General features: G+C 38.6%; 1 protein-coding gene across 1 annotated transcript in view; it reads left to right on the top strand.

The window, feature by feature from the left end:
- The window catches only part of DGKK (diacylglycerol kinase kappa), a gene marked incomplete at its 3' end in the record, with an annotated part of 131,634 nt that overhangs the window by 89,118 nt on the left and 15,884 nt on the right, over positions 1–26,632 (top strand). The window contains exons 10-15 of the mRNA XM_037037765.1: positions 17,362–17,464; positions 21,717–21,900; positions 22,634–22,742; positions 23,510–23,649; positions 24,724–24,805; positions 26,522–26,613. Coding sequence (XP_036893660.1) covers positions 17,362–17,464; positions 21,717–21,900; positions 22,634–22,742; positions 23,510–23,649; positions 24,724–24,805; positions 26,522–26,613 — 710 coding nt within the window. The remainder of the gene's footprint in view (positions 1–17,361; positions 17,465–21,716; positions 21,901–22,633; positions 22,743–23,509; positions 23,650–24,723; positions 24,806–26,521; positions 26,614–26,632) is intronic.

Genomic DNA, 26,632 nt, shown 5'->3' with positions numbered 1-26,632 from the left:
ATGGGGTGGGGAGGTACTCTCACACTACCTCCAGTGATTCTCAGCCTTGGGTAGACATGCTTTCACCATGCTGTTTCTACAGCCAGCATTACCCCAGTCATCTCTGTCTGCTCCTGGAGCTTGCAGCTCCTGAGTCAAACTGCACCCTCCTCAGTCAGACGCTGTCCCATTGGAGGTTCCTGTGGCACCTGAGATCAGAGAGGTAATAGTCCCTTCCCCAGTAAGTACCACGGTCCCTGGATCCTGGCTCTTGGCAGCAGCAGGGTGTGTGGCCTTGGAGCACTGAGCACAGTGACACATCTGGGTAACAAGGTGCAGGTGCCCAGAGGCTTCTTCCCAAGGGGGATATTTTAAATTCCTTAAAATGTCTCCCACCCCAAATCTGTACAGACAGAGTGCTGGGTTGGGCAGCGGCCATGGCAGCTGCTCCACTAGGAGAGCCCAGGCTACTTGCTTCTTAGTGGAAGGCTCTTACCCACTCACACACATGCTCTGCACACTCATCCATGTACACACTCACTCTGGATTTTCAAGGTCATTGTTCTGTGGTTTAGCTGCAAGACTGGTCCGGGTCTGGAATTAAGTGAATGGAGCTTCCAGCTACTCTGTAGCCATCTTGGATCCTCTGATTAGGTCTTCTGTTCATAGCAGTCTCTTTTGATTCTTTGTATTTCTTTTTTTTTAAAGATTTTATTTATTTATCTTTAGAGGAGAAGGGAAGGAGAGAAGGAGAGAAATATCAATGTATGGTTGTTTCTTGTGAGTCCCCTGCTGGGAACTGGCCTGCAACCCAGGCACGTGCCCTGAATGGGAATCAAACCGCAATCATGTGGTTCGCAGGCCCGCGCTCAATCCACTGAGCTACACCAGCCAGGGCTGATTCTTTGTATTTCTTAGGTGTCAGTTGTAAGTTTTCTTCTTTAATTTCTGATTTTATTAGTTAGTCCCTCTCTATTTTTTCTTAGTGATTCTAGCTAAGTGTGTGTCAATTCTGCTTACCTTTTAAAAAAAATCTACCTGACTGGTGTAGCTCAGTGAATTGAGCTCAGGCCTGTAAACCAAAAAGTTGCCAGTTCCATTCCCAGTCAGGGCATATGCCTGGGTTGTGGGCCAGGTCCCTGGTGAGGGATCCTTGAGAGACAACCACACATTGATGTTTCTCTTCCTCTCTTTCCACTCTCAAAAATAAATGAATAAAATCTTTTAAAAATGCTAAAAAATCACTAACAATTTAAAAAATTAAAAATACAGCTCTTAGTTTATTGTTTTTTGTATTATTTATTTAGTAAATTTTTAAATTATTTTGACTGTAATTTTTATTATTTCCTTCCTTCTGCTAGCTTACACCTTTGTTTCTTTTTTTTCCCCCTAGGTCCTTTAGGTATAAAGTTAGATTGTTTGAGGGGCTTTTTTTGTTTGTTTCTGGTAGTAGGCTTGTATTGCTATAATTTTTCCTCTTAGAACTGCTTTTGCTGAATCACATAAGACTTAGTATGTTTTATTTCCATTTTCATTCTACTGAATGTGTTTTTGGCATTTTATATTGGCAGCATGTTGTTTAATCTCCACACATTTGTAAATTTTCCACTTATTTATCTGCAATTGATTTTCAGTTTCTTACTATTGTGGTCAAAAAGGATGCTTGATAAGGTTTCAATCTTTTAAAATTTATTAACGCTTGTGGGCTACTTTATGATCTATTCTGGAGAATGTTTCACATGCGCTTGAGAAGAATGTGTATTCTGTTGCTTTGGGGTGCAATTTTCTGTATGTATCTAACTACAGCTGTTTTATTTTTTTAAGATTTTATTTATTTATCTTTAGAGGGGAAGGGAAGGAGAGAAGGAGAGAAATATCAATGTATGGTTGCCTCTCATGAGTCCCCTGCTGGGAACTGGCCTGCAACCCAGGCATGTGCCCTGACTGGGAATTGAACCGCGATCATGTGGTTCGCAGGCCCGTGCTCAATCCACTGAGCTACACCAGCCAGGGCTAACTACAGCTGTTTTAATGTGTCACTTATGAATAATATTTCCTATTTACTGTCTGTCTAGATTATCTATCAGTTAATGAAAGTGAGGTATTAAAGTCAACTACTAATATTTTAACATTGTAGTGTATTATTTTATTATGTCTTTCTTTAGTTCTGTTAATATATTTAAGTACCTCTATCTTGAATGCATATATTTGCATATATTACCATATATTCAGACTATAAGACACACCACCCCCAAATTTAAGAGGAATAATGGTTGTTAATGCTGCTGTTGAGTTCTGTTTATATTTACATTGGTGAAATATTATGTTATTCATGTTATTAAATATTTTACCACTTTTTTTACTTCAAATTTTCTTTTTTGTTTTCCTCCTCTAAAACATAGGTGCATCTTATGGTCTGAAAAATACAGTGCTTCATTCTGTTTGGATTTTTATTTTATTATTATGTAACAACATTCTCTGCCTCTTATTACAATATTGAAAACTACTTTTATTTCAGCTCTGAATAACTTTGCTGTGCAGAGTGGTCTTAGTTCGTTTTCATTTTCAGCACTTTATATCTGCCACTCCTTTGCTGTCTTCAAAGTTTCTACTGAAAAAAATTGCTGATAATATTGTGGTGGTTCCTTGGTATAAAAATACATCATGTTCTCTTGCTTTTAAGATTCTCTCTTTATCAGTAACTTTAGTATTTAATTATAATATGCTTTTTGTGGGTCCCTCTGGGTTCATTTTATTTGGAACTCTCTGAGCTTCCTTGTTTTGGATGTTTGTTTCCTTCCACAGGTTAGGGAAGTTTTTAGTCATTATTTATTCAAATAAGTTTTCTGCCCCCTTATTTATGTTTTGTTTTCCTATGACACAATGATTATTCAGCTTGATGATGTCTCATAAGTCCCTTAAGCTATCTCCACTTTTTTATTTTTAATATATTTTATTGATTATGCTATTACAGTTGTCCTATTTTTTTCCTCCTTTTTATCCCCCTCCATCCTACAGCCCCCCTCCCACCAGCATTCCTCCACCTTAGTTCATGTCCATGGGTCATGCATATAAGTTCTTTGGCTTCTTCATTTCCTTTACCATATTTAATCTTCCCCTGTCTATTTTGTACCTGCTATTTATGCTTCTTACTTCCTGTATTTTTCCCCCAATTTTCTCCCCTCTCCCTCCCTGCTGGTAACCCTCCATATAATCTCCATTTCTGTGATCCTGTCCCTGTTCTAGTTGTTTGCTTAGTTTGTTTTTGTTTTAGGTTAAGTAGTGGATAGTTGTGAGTTCATTATCATTTTACTGTTCATAGTTTTTATCTTCTTTTTCTTAGATAAGTCCTTTAATATTTCATATAATAGAGATTTGGTGATAATGAACTTCTTTAACTTGACCTTATCTGGGAACTACTCTATCTGCCCTTCCATTGTAAATGATAGCTTAGCTAGATAGAGTCATCTTGGATGCAGGTCTTTGCCTTTCATGACTTTAAATACTTCTTTCCAGCCCCTTCTTGCCTGCAAAGTTTCACTTGAGAAATCAGCTGATAGTCTCATGGTAACTCCTTTGTAGGTAATCATCTCCTTTTCTCTTGCTGCTTCTAAGATTCTCTCCTTATCTTTCATCTTGGGTAATATAATTATGATGTGCCTTAGTGTGTACTTTCTTGGGTCCAACTTCTTTGGGACTCTCTACAATTCCTGGACTTCCTGGAAATCTATTTATTTTGCCAGGTTGGGGAAGTTTTCCTTCATTATTTGTTCAAATAAGTTTTCAATTTCTTGCTTTTCCTCTTCTCCTTCTGGCACCCTTATGATTCAGATGTTGGAATGTTTAAAGTTGTCCTAAAGGTTCCTCAGACTCTCCTCATTTTTTTAAAATCTTTTTTCTTCATTCTGTCCTGGTTAAATATTCATTTCTTCATTCTGGTACAATTCATTGAGTCCCAGTTTCCTTCCCATCACTGTTGGTGCCCTGTTCATTTTCCTTTATTTCTCTTTGCATAGCCTTCACTTCTTCCTCTATTTTGTGACCATATTCAACTATTTCTGTGAGTATACTAATTACCAGTGTTTTGAACTCTGTATCTGGTAGGTTAGCTATCCCTTTTTTTCAGTTTTTGTTTATTTATTTTCAGAGAGAGGGGAAGGGGGGGAGAAAGAAGAGAGAAAGAGAAACATCAATGTGTGCTTGCTTCTCACATGCCTGCAAATGGGGACCTGGCCTGCAACCCAGACATATGCCCTGACTGGGAATCAGACCAGCAAACCTTAGATTCAGTCCTGTGCTCAGTTCACTGAGCCACACCAGCCAGGACTGATTGATTAGCTATGTCTTCATCATGTAGTTCTATTTTTGGAGCTTGGATATGTTCTTTCATTTGGGCCATATTTTTTTTTATCTCAGTGCACCTGTTACTAGTATGGGATGGAGCCTTAGATATTTGCCAGGGCGCGGCAACCCACATTGCTGAGTTGTGCTGTTGTATGTGGGGGAGAGGTATGAAAGATAACAATGGCACTTGCTCAGCTCTCAGCTGGCTTTCAGTCACTCCCCCTCATACCCACAAGCAAATTGGGCCCTTCTGGTGCTTATCCCTGGGAGGATGGGTTTGTGTTCATTCTAGGACCTGTGGGTCTCTCCAACGAACTCTCCCATGAGGCTGAGAGTTTCTCCCACCGCCATTACCACCAGAAGTTTTGACAATTAGAGGTTCTGAGGCTTTATTTCCCCATGCTGGAACCCTGGGTTGTGCAGTTTGTTTCACTCCCCAGTTGTTCTTCCTGGTTTATCTGCATGCAACTTCTGGGACTTCCTGGTCTGTCAGCCGCCACTTCACCCGCTCTGATCCTCCAGCTGCTGCCTTGCCACAAATCCTCTCTGCCCTGGCTGTCTGTCTCTACCAGTCTGGATGAATGTTTCTTCTTTAACTCCTTGGTTGTCGGACTTCCATACAGTTTGATCTTCTGGAAGTTCTGGTTATTTTTTGTTTTTAAATTTCCTGTTGACTTTCTTTTAGTTGTGCAAGGAGGCAAAGTATATCTTCCTATGCCTCCATCTTGGCCAGAAGCCCTGACATCTGTTCTAAGGGCAAAAGTGATACCATCTTTCTGAACGGGAATCAGCTTTACTCTTATTTTGTCAGGCAAAAAGTCCAGCTGTTTATAAGATTCACTTGACAAACAGGAAATCTGAGATGTAGGAGGACTTTTCATTATGGAGTCTAGGCATGATGATCCTGATGTATTCACTGAGGGATCTCTAACTTCCACCACATGTTTGGCCTGTGTCTGGCCCAAAGTGGAAGTGACTTCAAAAAGACAAACTGAAAGTAAGAGAGTTCAAACACCAGGTATCTACAAACCCCTATGATGTTCTGAGAAAACTCTGCTCTGACTACCTTAACTTCTAGCCTTCATCTCTTCTGTAACAGTGGCCAAAAGAATTCACCCCGGCCTTGAGACCTTCCCCAAGCTATCTCCACTTTTTAATATTCTTTCTTTCTTTCTTTTTTTTTTTTTTTGCTGCTCTAATTGAGTGAGTTCCACTACCATGTCTTCCAGCTTACTGATTCTTTATCTGCATGATCTAGTGTTGAGCCCCTATAGCATACTTTTCAGTTGAGTTATTTTATTCTTCAGCCCTGTAACTTTTGTTTTGTACTTCTTCCACTAATGACACAGAGATAAGTAACATACCCGGTAAAGAATTGTAAGTAATGGCCATAAAGATGTTCACCAAACCCAAGAGGAGAATGGGTAAAAACATCAACAAAGAGATAGAAAATATAAACAAAAGCTAATGAATTGAACACTACTAAATTAGCCATACAAGAAGTATTAAAGAGACTTCTTTAAACTTAAACAAAACAGCACTAGTCACTAACAGGAAAACATATAAATGTATAATTATCACTGGGAAATGTAAATATATAGTAAAATTCAGAAAGTGAATTCCACACTCACTCTGCTCAGTCTGCTTATGGGAGTATTGTGGATGTGGTTGGGGCTGTTTGCCTACCACTCCTGGAGGAGCTGCTCATGGGAGTGAGGATGAAAGGCTGCTAACCTGCTGTATCTGGTGGGGCTGCTTGTGGTAGTGGCATGGGGGAAATAAGGGCCTTTTACTGACCACTACCAGTAAGTTAGAATAAGAGTGAAAAAATGAAATTACCTGCACTGACACTAGCACGGTAGAAGAAGAATGTAAAAATGGCTCTTAACAGTGCCTCTTTCTTCAGAGAAAGTATCAAAAGATTTCTGCCTCTCTGGAAGATGTTCTAATAATAGGAAATGAACGTCCTTCCCTGGCCAGTGTGGCTCAGTTTGTTGTAGCGTCATTTCATGCACCAAAAGGTTATGGGTTTGATCCCAGTCAAGGCACATACCTGGGTTGTGGGTCCAATCCATGGTCAGCGTGCATAAGGGAGGCAACCAATCTCTCTCACACACATATATTGATGCTTCTCTTTCTCTCTCTCTCTCTCCCTCCTTCCTCTCTCTAAAAGCAGTTAATAATTGTCCTTTTGTCAAGATGAAGGAAATAAAGAGAACCTCCTTCACATAAGGTGCAGGATCTTTCAAAGTGATGTTTTTGTGATGGGTCCTGGGGCAAATAAGTCTGTGCATGAGTCCTTGAAGAACAGGATTTTAATTTTCTACATCCTAATGGTTCTCCTGGATATAAGCCCCATTGATTTGAAAAGCCAGATATTGGGGGGGTTGTGTTTTATAGGTTCAATGTTGGGTTGGCTAATGTGGGGTACAAATCTCTTGCTCCTCAGGAAGTATCTCCATTTTTTGTGAGATACCTCCTGAATTGAGTCACCACACTGGAGGTGGGGATTTTGAAGACAGCATGTCTATTCCTCTCCTACCTATCTCAATGTGGCCATTTTATCCTTTCTTTGGTGTAGCTATTCCACTAGTTCTGAGGTTCTTTTCAGTGGGAAGTGTTCTGTATGTAGTTGTAGATTTATTGTATTTGTGGGAGGAGGTGAGGTCATGATTTTCCTGTGCTGCTACTTTGGACCACCTCTCACTCTCCACATTTTTAAAACATAGTAATAGAAGTCCTATCCAGAGCAATTCAGCAAGAAAATATGAATGAAATTAAAATAATAAACAAGTAAAATTGACACTATTTGCGGATGGCATGATATTGTATATATTAAGCAAAAAAAGTCCACCAAAAACTGTTAGAACTAGTAAACAAATTCAGTAAAGTTATAGGATTCAAAAGCAATATAAAAAATTTACTGCATTTCTATAAACAAATAACAAACTACCAGAAAGAAAACTGTCCCATTTACAATGTCTTAAAAATAAAATATCAAGGAATTAATTTACCTGCACACTGAAGACTAGAAGACATTGATGAAAGAAATTGAAGAAAGCAAAAAAAGGGAAAATGTTCCATTCTCATGGATTGGGGTGTGGGGGCAACTTTGCCAGCAAGTCCCTCCATCCGCCACTGATGAAAATAACACTACCAAGACATGATCTGCTTGGGGAGGAGAGGCGGCCAATCTCTCAGAGGAGAAAGGCCAAGAGCCCCTTCCTCAATGGCTTTTATTGGGTTATAATACACAGGAATACAGGTGGTAAGGATCAAACAATAGATAACATTTCAAAGAAATCTGAGGGCTTAGTCTGAGTCAGTGTCTGTCAGGAAAAGGGGTTGCAGAAACTTTGGGAAGCATACTCACTTCCTGCTCAGACCCTTATCATATGAATGAAAGCACTTTTGGCAAAGCAGGATTCACAGGACTTTAGGAATTCTTTCTTATGCCTCATCACCCCAGATCCCGCTCTAGCCAGCAAGGGGCTGCACCACTTCCTCCATCACAGGTTTTCAGGCTTAAGTGAATTAGAGCCAGGAAGCGCTTCTTCCAGAGGACATGGGGACTTGGGCTATGTCAGAATAGCCAGAGGGCAAGGGTCCATCACTCCCTCTTTGTTGCAGCCCCTCAAGTTTTGCCATGAAGGCCTCTCAAGTGATTGTGTCTGGCTTAGGTTGCCCCTTGCTGTGAGGAGTCTTACCCATCATGGACTATCCATCCGACCACGCATTGCGGGCAGAGGAGTAAGCAGAGCCAGCATTTGCTACCAGAGACAAGCTTTATCTCCTTCGTGGCTCACATTCTGGAGGTCCCTCACTCATCCTTAGGCATGGGAGGCGGTTATAATTCCTGAAAACAGGCACAGCAGTTCCCAACATTGGAGAATGAATATTTTTAAAAATGTACATTCTACCCTAAGCAATTTAAGTTTCAGTGCAATCCCTATCAAAATACTAATGACATTTTTTTCACAGAAGTAGAACAAATAATCCTGTATTTTGAATGAAACCACAAAAGTCCCCAAATAGTCAAAGCAATCTTGAGAGAGACGAACAAAGCTGGAGACATCACATTTCCTGATTTCAAACTATACTACAAAGTTGTAGTAATCAAGACATTATTGTGTTAGTATAAAAACAGACACATAGATCAGTGGGATAGAATAGCGGGCCCAGAAGTAAACCCATACATATATGTTCAATTAATTTATAACAATGGGAGGCAATAACATGGGGAAAAGATAATCTCTTCAATGAACTGGGAAAAAATAAATAAATTATTCTGGGAAAACTACACAGCCACATGCAAAAGCATGAAACTGGACCACTATCTTACATCATCCAGAAAATGGAGAAAAACTTGAATTAGGACATGAAACTCCTAGAAGAAAACCTAAGCAGTAAGTTCTTCACATGGGTCTTGGTGATGATTTTTTGGATTTGATACCAAAGCAAAGGTAAAAGAAGGAAAAAATAAACAAATGAGACTACATTAAACTAAAAAGCTTCTTCATAGCAAAGAAACCATCTACAAAATGAAAAGGGAACCTACTGAATGGGAGAAAATATTTGAAAATTATATACTTGATAAGGAATTAATATCTAAAATATATTTTAAAAGCCTCATACAACTCAATAGAAAAAGAATTCAATTGAAAATGGGCTGAGTATCTAAATAGACGTTACTCTAAAGAGGACACACAGATGGCCAACAGGCACATGAAAAGATGTTCAACCTAGGACAGGGAAGATGGCAACAGGGTAGGAGGTAGCAGATTCCACTTCCCCCTACACATGGGAGAAAAACCTAGCTGATCTATGGAGGAACAGAGCAAACAGCCAACAGTATCCCAGCATATATGAAAATAAGAGACCAAAAATTGTAGCAAACACTGAAAAACCAGATGGTAAGGAGAGTGCTTCAGGACAATAAGGTCACAGAGACCAGCTCGGGGTCCAGGGTGGCTGTAGCCCCAGGCCTGGCACCTGCTGTCAGGTCTGCCACAGACTCCTTGGGAGAGAGCTGCGTCAACTGCTCCTTCCCTCCCTCCCTGGCCGAACAAGGTTTAAGCAGCACCAGGCGAAACCTGACTGCTTGAAGTTGCAGAGAGGGGAGTAAGGACAAAGAGGCAAACACACAGGGGCTGTGATCACCCGAAGAGTCTGCTGTCACCGGCTTGGGAGAGTTGAGAGTCATGCAGTGATGGGCAGTGACCCTGATAGTAACCTGTCTGGCTGGAGAACTGGGCTGTGGGAGAGGCCAGACCACTGTATGGACCAGCAGGCTTGAGTAGGAGGAATTTCTCAAAAAGGAAAAGTGAAAAGAGAGACACTGGGGAATTCTCCTGCAGCAATCACTTCGGCCTTCTTACCACCCAGCTGAGCAATGATCCCCAGGTTCCACAGAAGGTTGTGTGGAAGACTCTGTGAACCCCCATAGCACTGGGAAGGGTGCAAACTTGGGGACCGAGGAAGTCTGGCTGAGAGCACCCCTACACACCCCAGCCCACAGCGTCAACCCCCGGGAAAGTATGCACTCAGGAAGGCCAGGATCCCACACCCAAGACAACGGGGAAAGTATCCAGGCTAGCTCCAGGGAAAGTGCCCAGGCTGAGTGCATATCAGGAAGGATTAAAAGCCAAATCAATCACCCCTCAGCCTGCTGCAGGTAGCAACAGCAGAAAAATGGTTTGGCCACTTTGAAACCGAGAGGGTTTTTTATTTTTATTTTTTAATAATGTTTTTATTTGTAAGTTTCTTATCTTTTTATATTTCTATTCCTTTTTCTTCCCTTGCCTTTTTTCTTGTTTTATTCTTTCTTCCTTTCTTTCCAATTTTATCTCTTCTTCCTTTCTTCTTCAGCTTTTTTTAATACCTACAAGTGAGACAAAAAAAACCACACACCTAGAACTGTGAAAAGACCAGAGTTGGACCCAAACAAGGGGCAACACAACAGCTGAGAAAGTGAGACAAATTTCGCTTTGCTATTACAGAGAACCTGCAAGTTATTGCATATATGTATTGTTTTTTATTATTCTTACATCTTTAATTTAATAGTATTTTTGGATTCCTCTTCTTTCTGTATAGTCTGCTTTGCTTGGCTGGTTATATTGTATCATTTGACAGGTTTCCCCTGATTTCTCTTTCATAGTGTATTGCTAATTTACTGTCCTTCGTGTCACTTGTGTTCCATTAGCACACTACTCAAGGTCTTATACTCCCTATTCTTGTTCTCCAGATCACATAGATTCTGTCATATGATTGTTGCTCTATTATTAATGAAAATAATAGCTGTTCCATACAATTGTAAATACTACACAGCACCCCTCCCAGATCTTAGCCCACTTCACAGTTTCCTGAATTCTATTACTGTAGTCATTAACTCTATTCTCTCATACACTACAATTATTTACTATCCTTTACTCTCACTTTACCTCAGAATTCGACTTCCCCCAACCTCACTGCTTTCTAGATCCAACTCACAATCCTTCCCACCTCAACAAGAGTCTTATCTTCTTTCCATCCTTTCTAAAAAGTGGCTAGAAGACCACAGTTAACACTATATGTAGCCAAAGGATCTCCTATCTCTTCTCTACCAGCTGCTACTGTAAATATCATAGAATACTCTCTTGCAGTCTTAAATCATTTTGCCTTCCCCTCCAATTAATAAAAAAAAAAAGTAAGTAGAGCTGGTGAACACCAGGATACCCACAGGTGATAACCACTGGAAGAGGAAACCCAACAACAAAGGAACCACCAACAGATAACAAAAGAAGGTGAAGAAGGAAGTGGAAACCACAAAAACCTCAATCCAGGACCTATCTGGAAATGCAAATGAATAGTGGAGAAATTACCCAGTGCAAACAACCAAACAAGAGCAAAAGAGAATCCTCGAAATCGTGGACAGACCAAAGAACCAGCTTCAACACAACCTGCCTAAGCAGCACAACAAAATAAGAGAGGTGGTGGACGGAGTAACTATCAGTTCACCAGCTGGTGGGAACTACCCACCAAAGAAAGACCCAACAACAATCAAAACTCAAAAACAAACACAGAGCCTACTTAAAGGACAGCCCAAGACCAGTAAGCTCAGGAGATCAAGGAAACTACACCACTGTATCTCACAGGTATTCTACCACAGAAGTTCATACCATAAACCCAGGGAGCCACAACAGATCAATCGAAGAAGCTGAAGCTAACAAGAAGACTCTAACAAACAATGGGAAGAAAAAGAAAAAATCCCCAAAGGAAGAGAAAGGAGGAGACCTCAGAAAGAATGCTAAATGAAATAGAGGCAATTCACCTATCAGATACTGAGTTAAAAGCAATAGTTATCAGGAAGCTCAATGAGTTCACAATGAGCTACCAGATACTACAGGGAAACTACAATAAACTCACTGCAAACTATATCAACATTAAAAAGGAAATAGAAACTATCAACAAGACCAAGAGGAAATGAAGAATACAATTTCTGAACTGAAGAACACAGTGGAAGGAATCAAAAGCAGGATCGATGAAGAAGAAGATCAGATCAGCAAGCTAGAGGACAAAGTAGATAAAAACACCCAGAAAGAGCAAGAAAAGAAAAACAGGCTCAGAAAGAATGAAGAGGGATTAAGAGAAATGCAAGGCAATGTGAAACATAATAATATACATATAATAGGGATACAAGTAGAAGAAGAAGAGGAACCAGGAATAGAAAAACCTGTTTGAAAAAAATACTGATGGAAAACTTCCCTAATTTGATGAGAAAAAAAGTCACACAAATCCAGGAGACACAGAGAGTCCCAATCAAGAGGAACCCAAAGAGGCCCACTTCAAGACACATCATAATTGAAATGGCAAAATTCCAAGACAAAGACAGAATCTTAAAGGCAGCAAAAGAGACACAGGAGATAACATACAAGGGAGCCCCGATAAGATTTCCAGCTGACTTCTCCATAAAAATGCTCCAAACCAAAAGAGAATGGCAAGAAATATTCCAAGTACTGACAACGAGAGGCCTGCAACCAAGACTACTTTACCCAACAAGGCTCTCAATCAAGATAGAAGGCCAAATAAAGAGCTTCCAAGACAAAAGAAGTCTAAAAGAATACACCTCCACCAAACCAGCTCTACAAGAAATACTAAAAGGACTTCTTTAAGGAAAGGAAGGAAAAGAAAGAGACAGAGAGGAACTGCGGTACATAAATGGCAATGAATAAGTACCTATCAATAATAACCTTAAACATAAATGGATTAAATGCTCCAATAAAAAGAAATAGAGTAGCTGAATCAATAAAAAAACATGACCCACACATATGCTGCCTACAAGAGACCCACCTCAAGACAAAAGACCTACACAAACTAAAAGTGAAGGGCTAGAAACAATTTTTCCAAGGAAAAGGATAAGAAAAAAAGCCAGGATAGCAATACTCATATCAGAAAAAATACACTTCAACAAAAGGGCCATAAAGAGAGACCCAGAAGGTCACTTCATAATACTCAAGGGAAGAATCCACCAAGAAGACATAAACATTGTAAATATATATGCACCCAACATAGGCGCACTCAAATACATAAAGGAAATCTTAAAGGACTTCAAGAAAGATATTGACAGCAACACAATTATAGTAGGGGATTTTAACACCCCACTGTCAAAAATGGACAGATCATCCAAACAAAAGATCAAAAAAGATATTGTGGCATTGAACAATGCCCTAGGTGAAATGAACTTAACTGATATATATACAGCCCTTCACCCCAAAGTTAAATACACATTTTGAAATGCACATGGAACATTTTCAAAGATAGACCACATGATAGGACACAAAACAAGCCTCAACAAATTCAAGAAAATTGAAATCATACCAAGCATTTTCTCTGACCACAAGGGACTGAAACTAGAAACCAACCCCAAGGGGAAAAAACCCAAACACTCAAAATCATGGAGATTGAATGGCATGCTATTAAACAACGAATGGGTCAAGAATGAAATTAGGGAAGAAATCAAAAAGTTTCTGGAAACAAATGAAAATGAACTCACAACAACCCAAAACTTATGGGACACAGCAAAGGAAGTCCTGAGAGAGAAGTTCATAGTGATACAGACCTACCTAAAAAAGATAGAAATATTTCAAAAAAACAACCTAATCCCAAGTCTACAAGAACTCAAGGAACAACAACAAAGACAGTCCAGAGCAAGTAGAAGGAAGGAAACAATCAAGATCAGAGCAGAATTGAATGACATGGAGACTAAAAGCACAGTTCTAAGGATCCAAGAGCTAATTTTCTCAAAAGAGAAACAAAATTGACAAGCCTTTAAGCAGACTCATCAAGAAAAAAAAGACAGAGGACCCAGATAAACACAATCAGAAATGAAAGAGGAGCGAATACAACTGATACCACAGAAATACAGAGCATTGTAAGAAATTACTATGAAGAACTGTATGCCAAGAAATTTGAAAACCTAGGTGATATGGAGAAATTCCTAGAAAAATATAATCTTCCACAACTTAATGAAGAAGAAGCAGAAAGCCTGAACAGACCAGTAACTGCAGATGACATTGAACCAGTAATAATAAAACTCTCATCACACAAAAGCCTGGTACCAGATGGTTCACGGGAGAATTCTACAAAGAATTTAAGGAAGAGCTAACCCCTATCCTTCACAGATTATTCCAAAAAATGCAAAATGATGGAAGACTTCCAAACCCTTTTTATGAAGCCAGCATCATCATAATCCAAAAACCAGATAAACACACAACAAACAAAGAAAGCTTCAGGCCAATATCACTGATGAACATAGACACTAGACTCCTCAACAAAATATTGACAAACCACATCCAGCAATACATGAAAAAGATCATACACCATGACCAAGTGGGATTCATCCCAGGGATGCAAGGATGGTGCAATATTTGCAAATCAATAAACATAATACATCACATAAACAAAAGCAAAGATAAAATAGTATGATCATATCAATAGACGCGGAAGAAGCATTTGATGAGATACAGCACCCATTTATGATAAAAACACTCAACAAAGTGGGAATAGAGGGAACATTCCTCAATATAATAAAGGCCATATATGAGAGACCTACAGCCAACATCATACTCAATGGGCAAAAACTAAAAGGTTTTCTACTAAGATCAGGAACAAGACAAGTTTGTCCACTTTCACCACTTCTATTCAATATAGTATTGGAAGTCCTAGCCACAGCAATCAGACAAGAAAAGGAAATAAAAGGCGTCCAAATTGGAAAGGAGGAAACAAAACTATCACTGTTTGAAGATGACATGGTACTGCACATGGAAAATCCTATAGACTCCACCAAAAAACTGCTTCACCTAATAAATCAATTTGGCAAAACAGTGGAATACAAAGGCAATATTCCGATATCAAAGGCGTTTTTGTATACCATCAATGAAACAGCAGAAGCAGAAGTCAAGAAAAAGTTCCATTTGATATAGCAAAAGAAAAATAAAATACCTAAGAATAAACCTAACTGAAGAGGTAAAAGACCTGTATATAAAAAAACTACACAACACTGAAGAAAGAAATCAAGGAAGACACAAACAAATGGAAACATATACCGTGTTTATCGATTGGAAGAATTAATATCATCAAAATGTCCATACTACCCAAAGCAATTTACAGATTCAATGCAATACTATTAAAGTACCAATGGCATATCTCACAGACAGAGAACAAACACTTCAAAAATGTATATATATGGAACCATAAATAACCCTGAATAGCTGCTGCGAATTTGAGAAAGAACAGCAAAGTAGGAGGGATCACAATACCTGATACCAAACTGTATTACAAGGCCACTGTAATCAGAACAGCCTGGTCCTGGCATAAAAACAGACACATGGACCAGTGGAACAGAACAGAGATCCCAGAAATAAACCCAAGTCTCTATGGTGAATTAATATTCGACAAAGGGGGAAGCAACATAAAATGGCCTAAAGATAGCCTCTTTAACGAATGGTGTTGGTAGAACTGGACAGCTGTGTGCCAAAAAAATAAAACTCAAGCACCAACTTACACCATACACAAAAACAAATTCAAGGTGTGTAAAGATTTAAATATAAGCTGTGACACCATTAAAGTGCTAGAGGAGACCATAGGCAGGAAAATCTCAGCTATTTCATGCAGCAACATTTTTACTGACATGTCCCCTAGAGCAAGGGATATAAGGGAAAAATAAATAAATGGGATCTTATCAAAATAAAAAGCTCTGGGCTGGGATCAGAGTAAAAGACAGAAAACTGTACTTGAAAAATAACTTTTAAATTTTTAAAGGAAATTAAATAAATAAATAAAAGCTTCTGCACAGCTAGAGAAAACAGTATTAAAATAAAAAGGAAACCAAGTGTATAGGAAAACATATTTGTGCACTGTTGGTTAGAATGTAAATTTTACAGCCACTATAGAAAATCATATGGAAGTTCCTGAAAATTTTACAAAGGGAACAACCATATGATCCAGAAATTCCATTTCTGGGTATTTAACCTAATAGAATGAAAACACTAATTTGAAAACATACATGCACCTCCACATTCATTGCAACATTTACAGTAGCCAAGATATGAAAATAACCTGTTTTCATTGATAAATGAATAGTTAAAGGAAATTTTATACACATGCAAATAATCACACAAACACAATGAAATATTATATTATTCAGCCATAAAAGGAAGGAAATTTTGCCATTTCTGACAATATGGACCCTGAGGACATTATGCTAAGTGAAATAAGTCCATCAGAGATACATACTGTTCTATCTCATTTACATTTGATATTTTTAAAAAGAGAACTCATAGCCCTGGTTGGGTGGCTGAATTAGTTAGAGCACCATCCCATATAGCAAAAGATTGCAGGTTTGATCCCTAGTGAGGGAACATACCTAGGTTGCGTGTTTGATCCCCTGTCAGGGAGCATATGGGAAGCAACTGATCAATGTTTCTGTCATATCAATGTCTCTCTCTCTCTACCTTCTCTAAAAATCAATAAGCATATCTTCCGATGAGGATAATAAGCAAACAAACAAACAAACAAAGGTAATAGATATAAAGAACAGATTGGTTGTTGTCAGAGGTAGATAGTGATGTGGGCAAAATGGGTGAAGAGTGTCAAAGGTACAATCTTATAGTTATAAAATAAGTAAGTCCTGGGATGTAATTAATGTACACCATGGTGACCATAGGTAATATACTGTACTGCATATTTAAAACTTGCCAGGGAAGTAAAACTTAAAATTATCACTATAAGAAAAAAAAATTGGTAAGTATGTATTGTTACAGATAATAACTAGATTTATTGTGATGATCATTTTGCAATATATAAAAATATCAACTCATTATATTGTACACATGAAACTAACAAAATGTTGTATGTCAATTATAATCTCAATTAAAAAAGAAGATTCCAGTATCTGCTCATTCTCTTTTAATTGCTTTTACATAATCAGACCAGGTTCATGTCCTCTATGAATGGTATGATTGTCCAGGAAGTGGTGCTTGAAGATGTCATAAATCTCAGAAGAAAGACTACTAACAGGGAAGGAATCAGAGTCTCAACTCTGTCACTTTCTAGCTATTTGACCTTGAGCAAGATCCTTTTCCCCAATGAGTTTTGGTATCTTTGTTTCTAAAGTGAACTTAATAATGTCTTCCCTACCACACACACTTGTTGTAAGGATTGAAGTATAATAGTATATAATCAGAATTATTACTCTCATGCTTCAAGTAAATTCCCCATTTTGTAGACCACTAAGTTTGTGCCCTAAGACTGGTGTCTTTTCGGTGCCCACAATGAATATCTTTAAAAGGAACTGAGTTCAGAGGCTATATTCAAGGATGATGCAGGCTCAAGGTGAAGAGAGGGCATCCAGGTTGAGTCAGGGGTATGTGTATGGCACCAAATCTCAGAAAGGGAGATTTGAAAACTGTACTCAAATCTTAGAATTGGAATTCAAGATTGATCAATGTTATCTTTTTCTCTCTCCCCTCCTTTTTTTCTTTTCTTCTCTTGTCGTTTCAGGTGCATGACAACTGTAGAAGACGGTTTTCCAAGGAATGCTGGTTTGGAAGTCATCGAACATCAGTCATTCCTCCCACTGCCCTAAGTGACCCTAAAGGAGATGGTGAGTAGCTAAACTTTAATCTCAGAAATACACTCAGGAGGAAGGAAAGATGAAAAGACTGGGGGAAATAACTGCAATTTAATTATTTCCCCCTACCTATCAAATATTTCTGGGGAGTAGGAATGTGTATATGTGTAGAGATAGCTCATTTCTCATTAGACCTTTGGTGAATGGGATATTTGTGGTGTATATGTATATGGGCATGTTCTCTGTAGTCTCTGTCACAATTGTTTCTTAACAATCAGGATTATTTTTAGACTTATGATTTCCAGACACTAGATAATTCATGAAATAAGCTAGTTTGCATTCAGGTGATCAAGAAAGAACTGCATAAAGGCCCAGGTTATGTTATTTTTAAAATGGAAACTAACACCAAGGTTGCTCCCAAATCTGAAACTAACATGATAATTTCTCCAACACACTTCACTGATGCTTTGTCAATTCCTTAACACTAGTGATATATTGAGAACTTTATTCATAAGGTGTTTGGAGGATTCAAAAAGATCCATGATATGGGAATTGCCAGAGCTTATGGTTATTTTGGACCCAGAATATTGATATAATATGACAATTGACAAATTAAAGTAACATATCCTAAGTGCCAGAGGAGTGGTAGAAACACTTAGAGATCAGAAAATATGAGGAGTGTCAACCAATTGTACAAGGTTTCACAGAAAGACAGTAATGAAATCAATACAGAAAGAGTAAACATTTTATATAGAGTCTTCTATCAGGAGGCTTAGAGCTCTTAGAACAAAGAAAGCAGGGGGAAAGGAGAGTGATGTTTTGTTTAGTTTTGTGTTTTTTAAAAAAGAATAACTGAGACATGTAAGGGGAAAGACAAGGACCAGACAACCATGAGTTTTAGTCACTTACTAGCTAGGTAACCTTGACTAAGTCACGTTCTCTGAGTTTCGCTTTCTTTATCTGCAAATGTGAATGATACTGTATGTTGTAAAGGCAAGTGATAATATATAAAAGACCTAAATATACAGAGACTTGGCCAAAAAAGGACCACAAAATTAAATCCCAAGTCTTCTAGTTCAATGAAAACTGTACACCTACACAGAAATAATTCAGTCATTAGCACTTGCTAATGATGCCTTTTTTAGTTCATTCCTCCTTCCCCACATTTTCTTTGCTTCTTCTTAGAGTCTTTCCTTTCTACCATTCAGTTGTTCATTTGCTTTTCCCATTACTCATTATTAAAGAATGGGAGCTGTCAAGATCAAAATCACATATCACAGTTTCAAAAAATCTGACCTATTTTACTAACACTACAAAGTTTCAAAGTGTACTTACAAACTGACATGCTATTATTTCACTAAGCCAGTAAAAGAGATACACTGCCCATTAATTTGAGTTTGTGTATGGTTAGTTTTACTCTGTATATGGTCAATTTCACTTACTGGAAGAAAGTTTAAACCCTTCTCAGAATGTTTAACTATATTTTGCTAATATATGAATTTATTCATCTTTGACAAATAAACCAATATTTCATTGACTTAAAAAGTATCCCCATATTGCTTCTTGCTGCCCACTTAATTGCCAACAAAGAGCCAATATTAGCTGGGAGCAAAGAAAGGAAAAGAAGAAAGAGTTTTTAGTTTCATTAGCCAGAGAAGAGAAGGAGGCAAGGATTCCTGTATCTGTCATGACACATTCTTAGAACAAGACACAACACATGTATACATGTGTGCATATGCACGTACATGTATTCAGAGCCACTCCAGTGTCTTCCATTTTATTTTTACAACCCTAACACAGATACAGACATACATTAATACATGAAATGAGCCATTCACACAAGTTTCTGCAGGCAAGCATATTCATATGTCCCATAATGACCTGCACAAATACAAAGCTAACCTCACTCAGGGATGCATGCATGTATTATTCTCATATCTACTCAAATATGTAACCACATAGAATTGCCTACCAGATAGGTGATTATAGAAGTGCTGAGACTGATTACCTGCCAAAATAAGAGTTGCTTGACTGGTTAGGAGAAGGAAGGCTTTAGGAGGAAGTTGACAGAAGAGGAAAAGTAGCAAACTAGTTAGCTGAGCAAACTCGGGCTGCTAATAAAAGTCAATTTAGTCTTGAATCTGAGACTTTGCTCACCCTCACAAGGACCTGGGTAAAATGTCTTTCAGAAGACTGAAGGATACCTACCTCAGCGTGTCACAAATTACCCCAAATAGGTGTTAAGGGTCTGGCACCTCTCCTTTGTAATTGGCTCAACAGGTTCTATGTTTATTGTCCTTACACAAGTTGGGGTTTTCTTTTTAGGTTTTTTCTATGCTATATTACTTCTTATTCTTGCTATAGATCATCGATTAATGACATTGCTACTTTCTTTTGCTTTCTCCCAATGACATAATATGGCTTAGAATCACCTGGGCTAAGCCATCCTTTCTGTGTAGTGTCTCATCTAATGCCACGAGTTATCTTTTAGCCTTTCCTCCTATCATCTATAATCTTGATCCAACTGAATCTCATTCTTGGAAGTCCTTCTTTCTCTCATGTACTACTTGTCCTGTTATTTCTAAGGACTATTTTCTAAGACCCCCTTACCTTCTCGAATCTTCCTGGCTTTTTGGCCTAGGCAAATATGCTCTTTAATAGGTTTCCTGTTGAGAAGTTCTACTTCATGTTAGGTATAATAAAGTCCTTAAGCTTTATCTGGTCCAATCCCTCTGGCCAGGCTAGGGAATCCCTTTTCCTGCATCCAGGGTGGAGGTATCCAGCTGGTGACTTCCTGAGGAAGTAGTTGCCATTGTTGAGTAGCACTCATCCATTCACTCATTCATTTACTCAGTGAACAGACTCTAATTTCTGGGCATGCTAATTATCCCTTCTTCCTATCTAGTCTGCTTGGTAAATTTCTTCTCACATCTTATAGAGTGAGAACAAAATCCAAAATTATCTTCTGTTTGAAGGTTACTGTAATTGTCTCTCTCTACTTTCCCAGACAAATGTATTACTTTCTTTGCTGTAAATCCAAAATATACATCTCAAAGTATCTAACACACTATACTATATATCTCATGACATGTCTGACTCCCACACCAGACTGTGAACTCTCTGTATCTCTGGCCCTTAACTCAGACCAGGTTACATGGTATATGTACAGTCAAGATGTGTTACATGAATTCATTAATATAGGGATGAAATATTTCTTATATGTAAGGCTCAGTGATAAGCAATCTAGAGAATACGAGATGACTAAGATAGCATCCCTGATTCATATGGTGGCGAAATAGTAAATAATTCAGTGATTGTCAAAGTTAAGAATGCATTAGAATCACCTGGAAGGCTTATTAAAACATGGATTTCTAGGCCCAACCCCCAAATCTTTTGATTCAGTAGATTTGGATAGAGCACAAGAACTTCCATTTCCAATAAGTCCCCAGATGATACTGATCCTACTAATACTGAGAGCACACTCCATCATTTACTGTTTGAGCTTGGACAAGTTACCTAATCTCTCTGTGCTCCATCTGTCATTTGGTTTCTGCCAATAGGGAATAATAGTTGTATTAGGTGTTGTATGAGGGTTGAGTTAACATTTGTAAAAGAGGATTTTAAAATACAGAAAGGGGAACAGTAAGCCAACCTTATGCTAATTAAACATCTTTCTGTGGTATGAACTGAACAAATTTGAAGACTATTGTCTTCCTCATTTGGAGTACTGTGGTTATATTAATTCAGCTCAAAGAAGCATAGTTGTTTTTTTTTTCTTTTTGGAAAGGCTCTTTCAGGCTTGTGTATGACCCTGTCTCCCCAGCTTAAGGGCAGGAATCATACTCTTCGCAGTATCTAGCATGATGATTAGAATATAGTAGTTGCTCAGCAAATGTCAATTGCCTGGAAACAGCTAGATAAAGAATAACCGGAGTTTTTGTTTGTTTGTTTGTTTGTTTGTTTTTTAATAAAAGCCCCTTGGGTTTTGTACTGATTTCTCCTCTGTTCCTGTACCTTAAGAGTCTAGAGCACAAGGAAACTCTGGGAGATGTTGGAAATGTGTATTAGCTTGATTATGGTGATGGTATTATGGCTGCTTGCTTATGCCTAAACTCATTAAATTGTACACATTAAGTAGTGCAGTTCTTCTATATCAAGTATACCTCAATTAAACTGTTTTTTAAAAAGGTGTTTGCGAAATTTGATATTAAGTTGTATCTTGTTTCCATCTCAATGACCTGTTCTTCTTTCTCTTCTTTTTCTTTTTGTTGTGTGCATATATCAGGTCAATTAGTAGTATCTTCAGACTTCTGGAATCTTGATTGGTCATCAGTCTGTTCATGTCCCCTTCTCATCTTCATCAACTCCAAAAGTGGCGATCATCAAGGGATTGTCTTTCTCCGAAAATTTAAGCAATACCTTAACCCATCTCAAGTGTTTGACCTGTCAAAGGGTGGACCTGAAGCTGGGTAAGCATGGGAAAAGGCATATAGTGGGTATATAGAAGGGATTTTGCCTTTTATACACTCTAGACTAGAATAGGCTTCCTGGAATTAGTTCTAGTACCTGGGCAGAAAAGAACTATTTTCTCAAGTTAGGGCTCAGATGCAATAACTCCAGAGTATTTAGGATTGGCTTATATTTTGGAGGACTTTAGCCCTCTCCTGGAAATACTTGCAAGCCCATATCTTCTCTCAGATTTACTCCACCTTTTATGGTTAGAATAGGTAAAACTATGTTTCCTAACCTCAGAGGTGAAGGCAAATGAATATTGCTGTCAACCTTTTCTGCCACTGATTCTTTTTTTCCTCCATGGGGCCAAATAGATATATCTCTACTACAGGCCTTTTTTATTCAACAATCATCTGGCTGTTCAGCACTAGTTTCTGTGAGTCCATTGGCTACCATATGAGGCATTCTTCTAGGACCTCAGGGAGTAGATTTAGCTAGGTAACTAGTAGCTTCCACAGCAAGGTTGGGCACAGAATAGTGTGGATTCAGACAAGGTCTGACCTCCAGGACTGTCTGTGGGGGCATTGCCTATAATTTTAGGTACACAGAGAGATAGGGGCTAAGGGAAAGAAGGCAGGTATCCTGTTAGAAGGGTACATAAACAGCAGCCCTTGGGCCCTGGCACATTATAGGAGAGTTGTAAAACCCAGCAGTTCATGAAATGACTCCCTTTTCTCCTTTCCTTTCCAGGCTCTCCATGTTCAAGAACTTTGCTCGCTTTCGAATTGCAGTTTGTGGAGGAGATGGCAGTGTGAGCTGGGTCTTATCTCTGATCGATGCCTTAGAATTACATGAAAAGGTGAATCCCTAGCTGACTGAGTTTAGTCATTGCTAGAGAGACTGGGATGTGGAGATTCTCACCCCAACAAGTTCTTGGTTGTCACTCTCCTTGTCTATAAAATATATGTTTTCTATTGGTTTCATACTCAACCTGACTGGTAGATTTCCAGTCTAAGCCTGCTCACCTAGACCATTTTCTGGTTGTCTGTCTATGGACAGAGAAATGAAAGAGTTAGCAGAAAATATGAGCAGTGCTCTATTCTCCAAGCCCCAAAGTGAAGATTACAAGGGGAGGAGAGCAAACAAAAAAAGTGGCTTGAGGCAAGATTCAGTCCCTATCTCCTACCCTTCCTGAGGCAACTTATTGTCTTCCTTGAGTCTTAAGAGTAGCAGAAACTTTCCTCTACCACTCCCCCTTTCCCTAAGCAGCCCTCTGCTATTCTAAATCCAGTAGCTTTGTCTCCTGATACTCCTTATCTCTTTAGCCCAGCCTAGATATAGATATGTGGCTATATTTCTCTCTCCTATAATGACTATACATATTAGCATATTCCAGCAACTTTTTCCTTCACTGCGTAGGTTTTGTATGACCAATAGTAGGGCCCAACTCCTTAGGGAAATTTTCAGTTCATTTCAAACATCTTTCTATCACATTTCCTAGAATCAAATCCCTTATTACCACTGGCTTTGACACCACAATCTTTCCCAAATAGTGCCTCCTGGGTTCTTTTATGGGTGAATTGTGGTAGCACTGTCTGAAAACAGTGTCTGATTTTGTTCTTGCAGTGTCAGCTGGCAGTCATCCCTCTTGGAACTGGCAATGATCTGGCTCGTGTCCTAGGCTGGGGTGCATTCTGGAACAAAAACAAGTCACCTCTGATTATCCTCAACAGAGTAGAGCAGGCTAGTGTAAGGATTCTAGACAGGTGAGTGGCTGAAAGATCAGGACATTGTGTCTTTTCCAGTTGTACATTCTTTACTGCCAGTTACATCATCTCAATCAGAAATGTTCTAACCTCCTTCACAGAGCCTTTCTGCCTTCAGTGAAGGACAATTTTGGAGGTGGAGGGCTTGGCTATTAAGAAGCCAGGGTCTACCATGTATCCTTCAAACATCACTGAAGCCCATCATCAACTGAAAATATCCTAGAGCAGGAGTTCCATGGCTAAATTTCAAAGGTTCTGTGAACCTCCTTAAAATTGCATACCTATGTAAGCATATTTTTAGTATAGAAACTATTCTTTAGCTTCATCAGGTTCTCAAGGAAACTAAAACAGTAAGAGTTTATAAACAATTGGCCTAGATTGTCTCTGCTCTAGAGATGATAGAGTATTTCCAACCTATCTTCTGATAAAAAAAAAAAAGACTTTCTGTGCTGGGACATAGTATTTGATATATGACTGCCCATAATGATATCCTGGTATGCTTTCTCAAGATACCAAGCTGGGCCCTACCATAAATATTCTAATTCAGTAGGTCTTGGGTGGGACCCTGGTATGTGTATCTTACAAAAGCACTTTAGGTGATTTTTTAAAGATTTAATTTATTTAGAGGGGAAGGGAAGGAGAGAGGGAGAGAAATATCAACGTATGGTTGCCTCTTGTGTGTCCCCTGCTGGGAACTGGCCTGCAACTCAGGCATGTGCCCTGACTGAGAATCAAACTGCAATCCTTTGATTCACAGGCCCATGCTCAATCCACTGAGCTATGCCAGCCACGGCTACTTTAGGTGATCTTGATAGTTACCTCTGGTTGAGAAGCACTGCTCTCTGAGAATCTTGTTATAGAATTCCTTCCATCACACTGTCCTGGAGAAGCTACGAGCCAGAGACCCCTCTTGTGGTATACCCTAAGATCAGGTGACTTGAGATAGCTTGGGCATTCACTAAAATCGATTTCTCCTCAACATATAAACATTTTGATCTTTTTCACATATGAAGCAAAAATGCTAGCCTGTGATGAAACAGAGTTCTAAATATCTGTCTTTGAACTTCATTTTAGATGGAGTGTGATGATCCGCGAGACTCCAAGACAAACCCCATTGCTAAGAGGACAAGTAGAAATGGACATACCCACATTTGAGGTAATTACTACTCAACTGTGATTCAAGCCAATATCTTTATTACACAGTGAAATAATAGGCAAAATCCAGAGAGAAGCTATTGTGTTGTCTATGAGCTTGATAAAAATGAGATCCTTGAAAATCTGGGGACATGCCAATCAGCAGCTATTTACTAAAAACTGTGGTAGGTATTGGGAATATAATCTATTCAGTGATTTACTTATATATTAACTCAAAATATTTATAGAAAATATTTATGGATTAACTACTATGTGTGAGATACTGTTCTAGCAGCTGTTTTTATATGCTACTTGGTAAAGAAGAATGACACAGTCCATGCTGTCATGGAGCTCATAGTGTAGATGCAGTGGTAGAAAAATCGTTTTTATAAAGTAGTATGACTGTTAGTACACAAGGAAATAGCAGGGATGGGAACACCCAGCAGGTGTACCTACCCAAGTCTGGGGGAAATCAGGGAATGTTTCTCTGAATGAACACCATTTCAGACGATATTTAGGGACCAGAGGGAGTTAAGGAAGAGAGTAAAAAAAGAGGAGGACTGTTGCAGATAGATGGAACCATGTGTGTGTTCCAAAGGAAAGAGAACACAAAGTATTCACAGAACTGAAATATCTTTATAATGGCTGAGGCATAGGGGTCAGGGAGTGTGTATAAGGAGAACAACTAAAGATGAGGCTGAAGAAGTAATGAGGGGCATGCCAGGAAGAACCTGTTAAACCATGATAGAAAGTTGGAACTTTTGTCCTAAGAGCAATGAGAAGCATAGAAGATTTGTTTTTATCTCATTATGAAAAATTTCAAACATATAGGAAATTTTAAATGGTAGATTTTACCATCAATATTCTACTATACTTTATCACAAACCTATCCATCTACCTAGTCTGCTATCTAATAGAAAGTATTTAAGCAGGGGAATTTCATGGTATGTGAAGAAACAATTGAAAAAATAAAGACTAGAGGGAAAGAGTAAAACAAGAGATGCAATAATTGTCTGGGGAAAAGATAACGATTTGGACTGGTGTAGTGGTAACAGAGACAAGGAGAAATGGACATATTTAAGACATATTGAAGAGGGAATCATCAGGGCTTGGTAGACACAAGTTGTAGTTAAAAATACAGAGAAGTTAAAAGATTCAAGAATCAGACTGCCTGGAATGGAATTCTGACTCTGCCATTTATCAGCTACCCATTTCCCTGTGCCTCAACTTCCTGTTCTATGAAATGGGAATAATAATAATCCTTATATCATAGGGTTTTATAAAAACTACATAAAATATACTTGTAGCTTAGAACAGAGCCTGGCACATAGTAAGTACTATATAAGTGGATGCTGTTATTATTACTAATATTATTATATAAGGGGTGATACTCTGACATTGGAAAAATGTGGGTTCAAATCCCAAATCTATTATTTATTAGCTATGTAATAAGAGATTGTTCATCTGAAACATGGAACAAACATTACAACCTTTATATGAGTTTGGAATACTTATTACAATAAAAGTAAACAATATAGACCTCTTATTTTTAGAATGACCACAGATCTAATATTATCTATAAGGATCTTCAAAAGAATTCCTTGCTTATGATTATTTCCAGAGAAGCAGTTGAGTCTATGGTAAAGAGTCAGTAAAAAAAATAATAGGGAATAAGGATGGGCAGCACACTATATCATAGTGTTGAGGTTCCAGAGCTGAATACTCCTTTTCTCCCTAGGCTGCTGCCATCCAACATCTAGAATCTACCGCCATTGAGTTGAACAAAATCCTGAAGGCCAAGTATGCCACAGAGGTGATCATCGCAACCAGGTCAGTTTTCTTTTGTTTC

Source organism: Sturnira hondurensis, unplaced genomic scaffold (genome assembly GCF_014824575.4).
Source record: "Sturnira hondurensis isolate 20B ecotype Veracruz unplaced genomic scaffold, ASM1482457v3 Scaffold0023420, whole genome shotgun sequence".
NCBI lineage: Eukaryota > Metazoa > Chordata > Mammalia > Chiroptera > Phyllostomidae > Sturnira > Sturnira hondurensis.
Note: the sequence above shows the minus strand (reverse complement) of the source record. Positions and strands in the feature narration are given on the sequence as shown.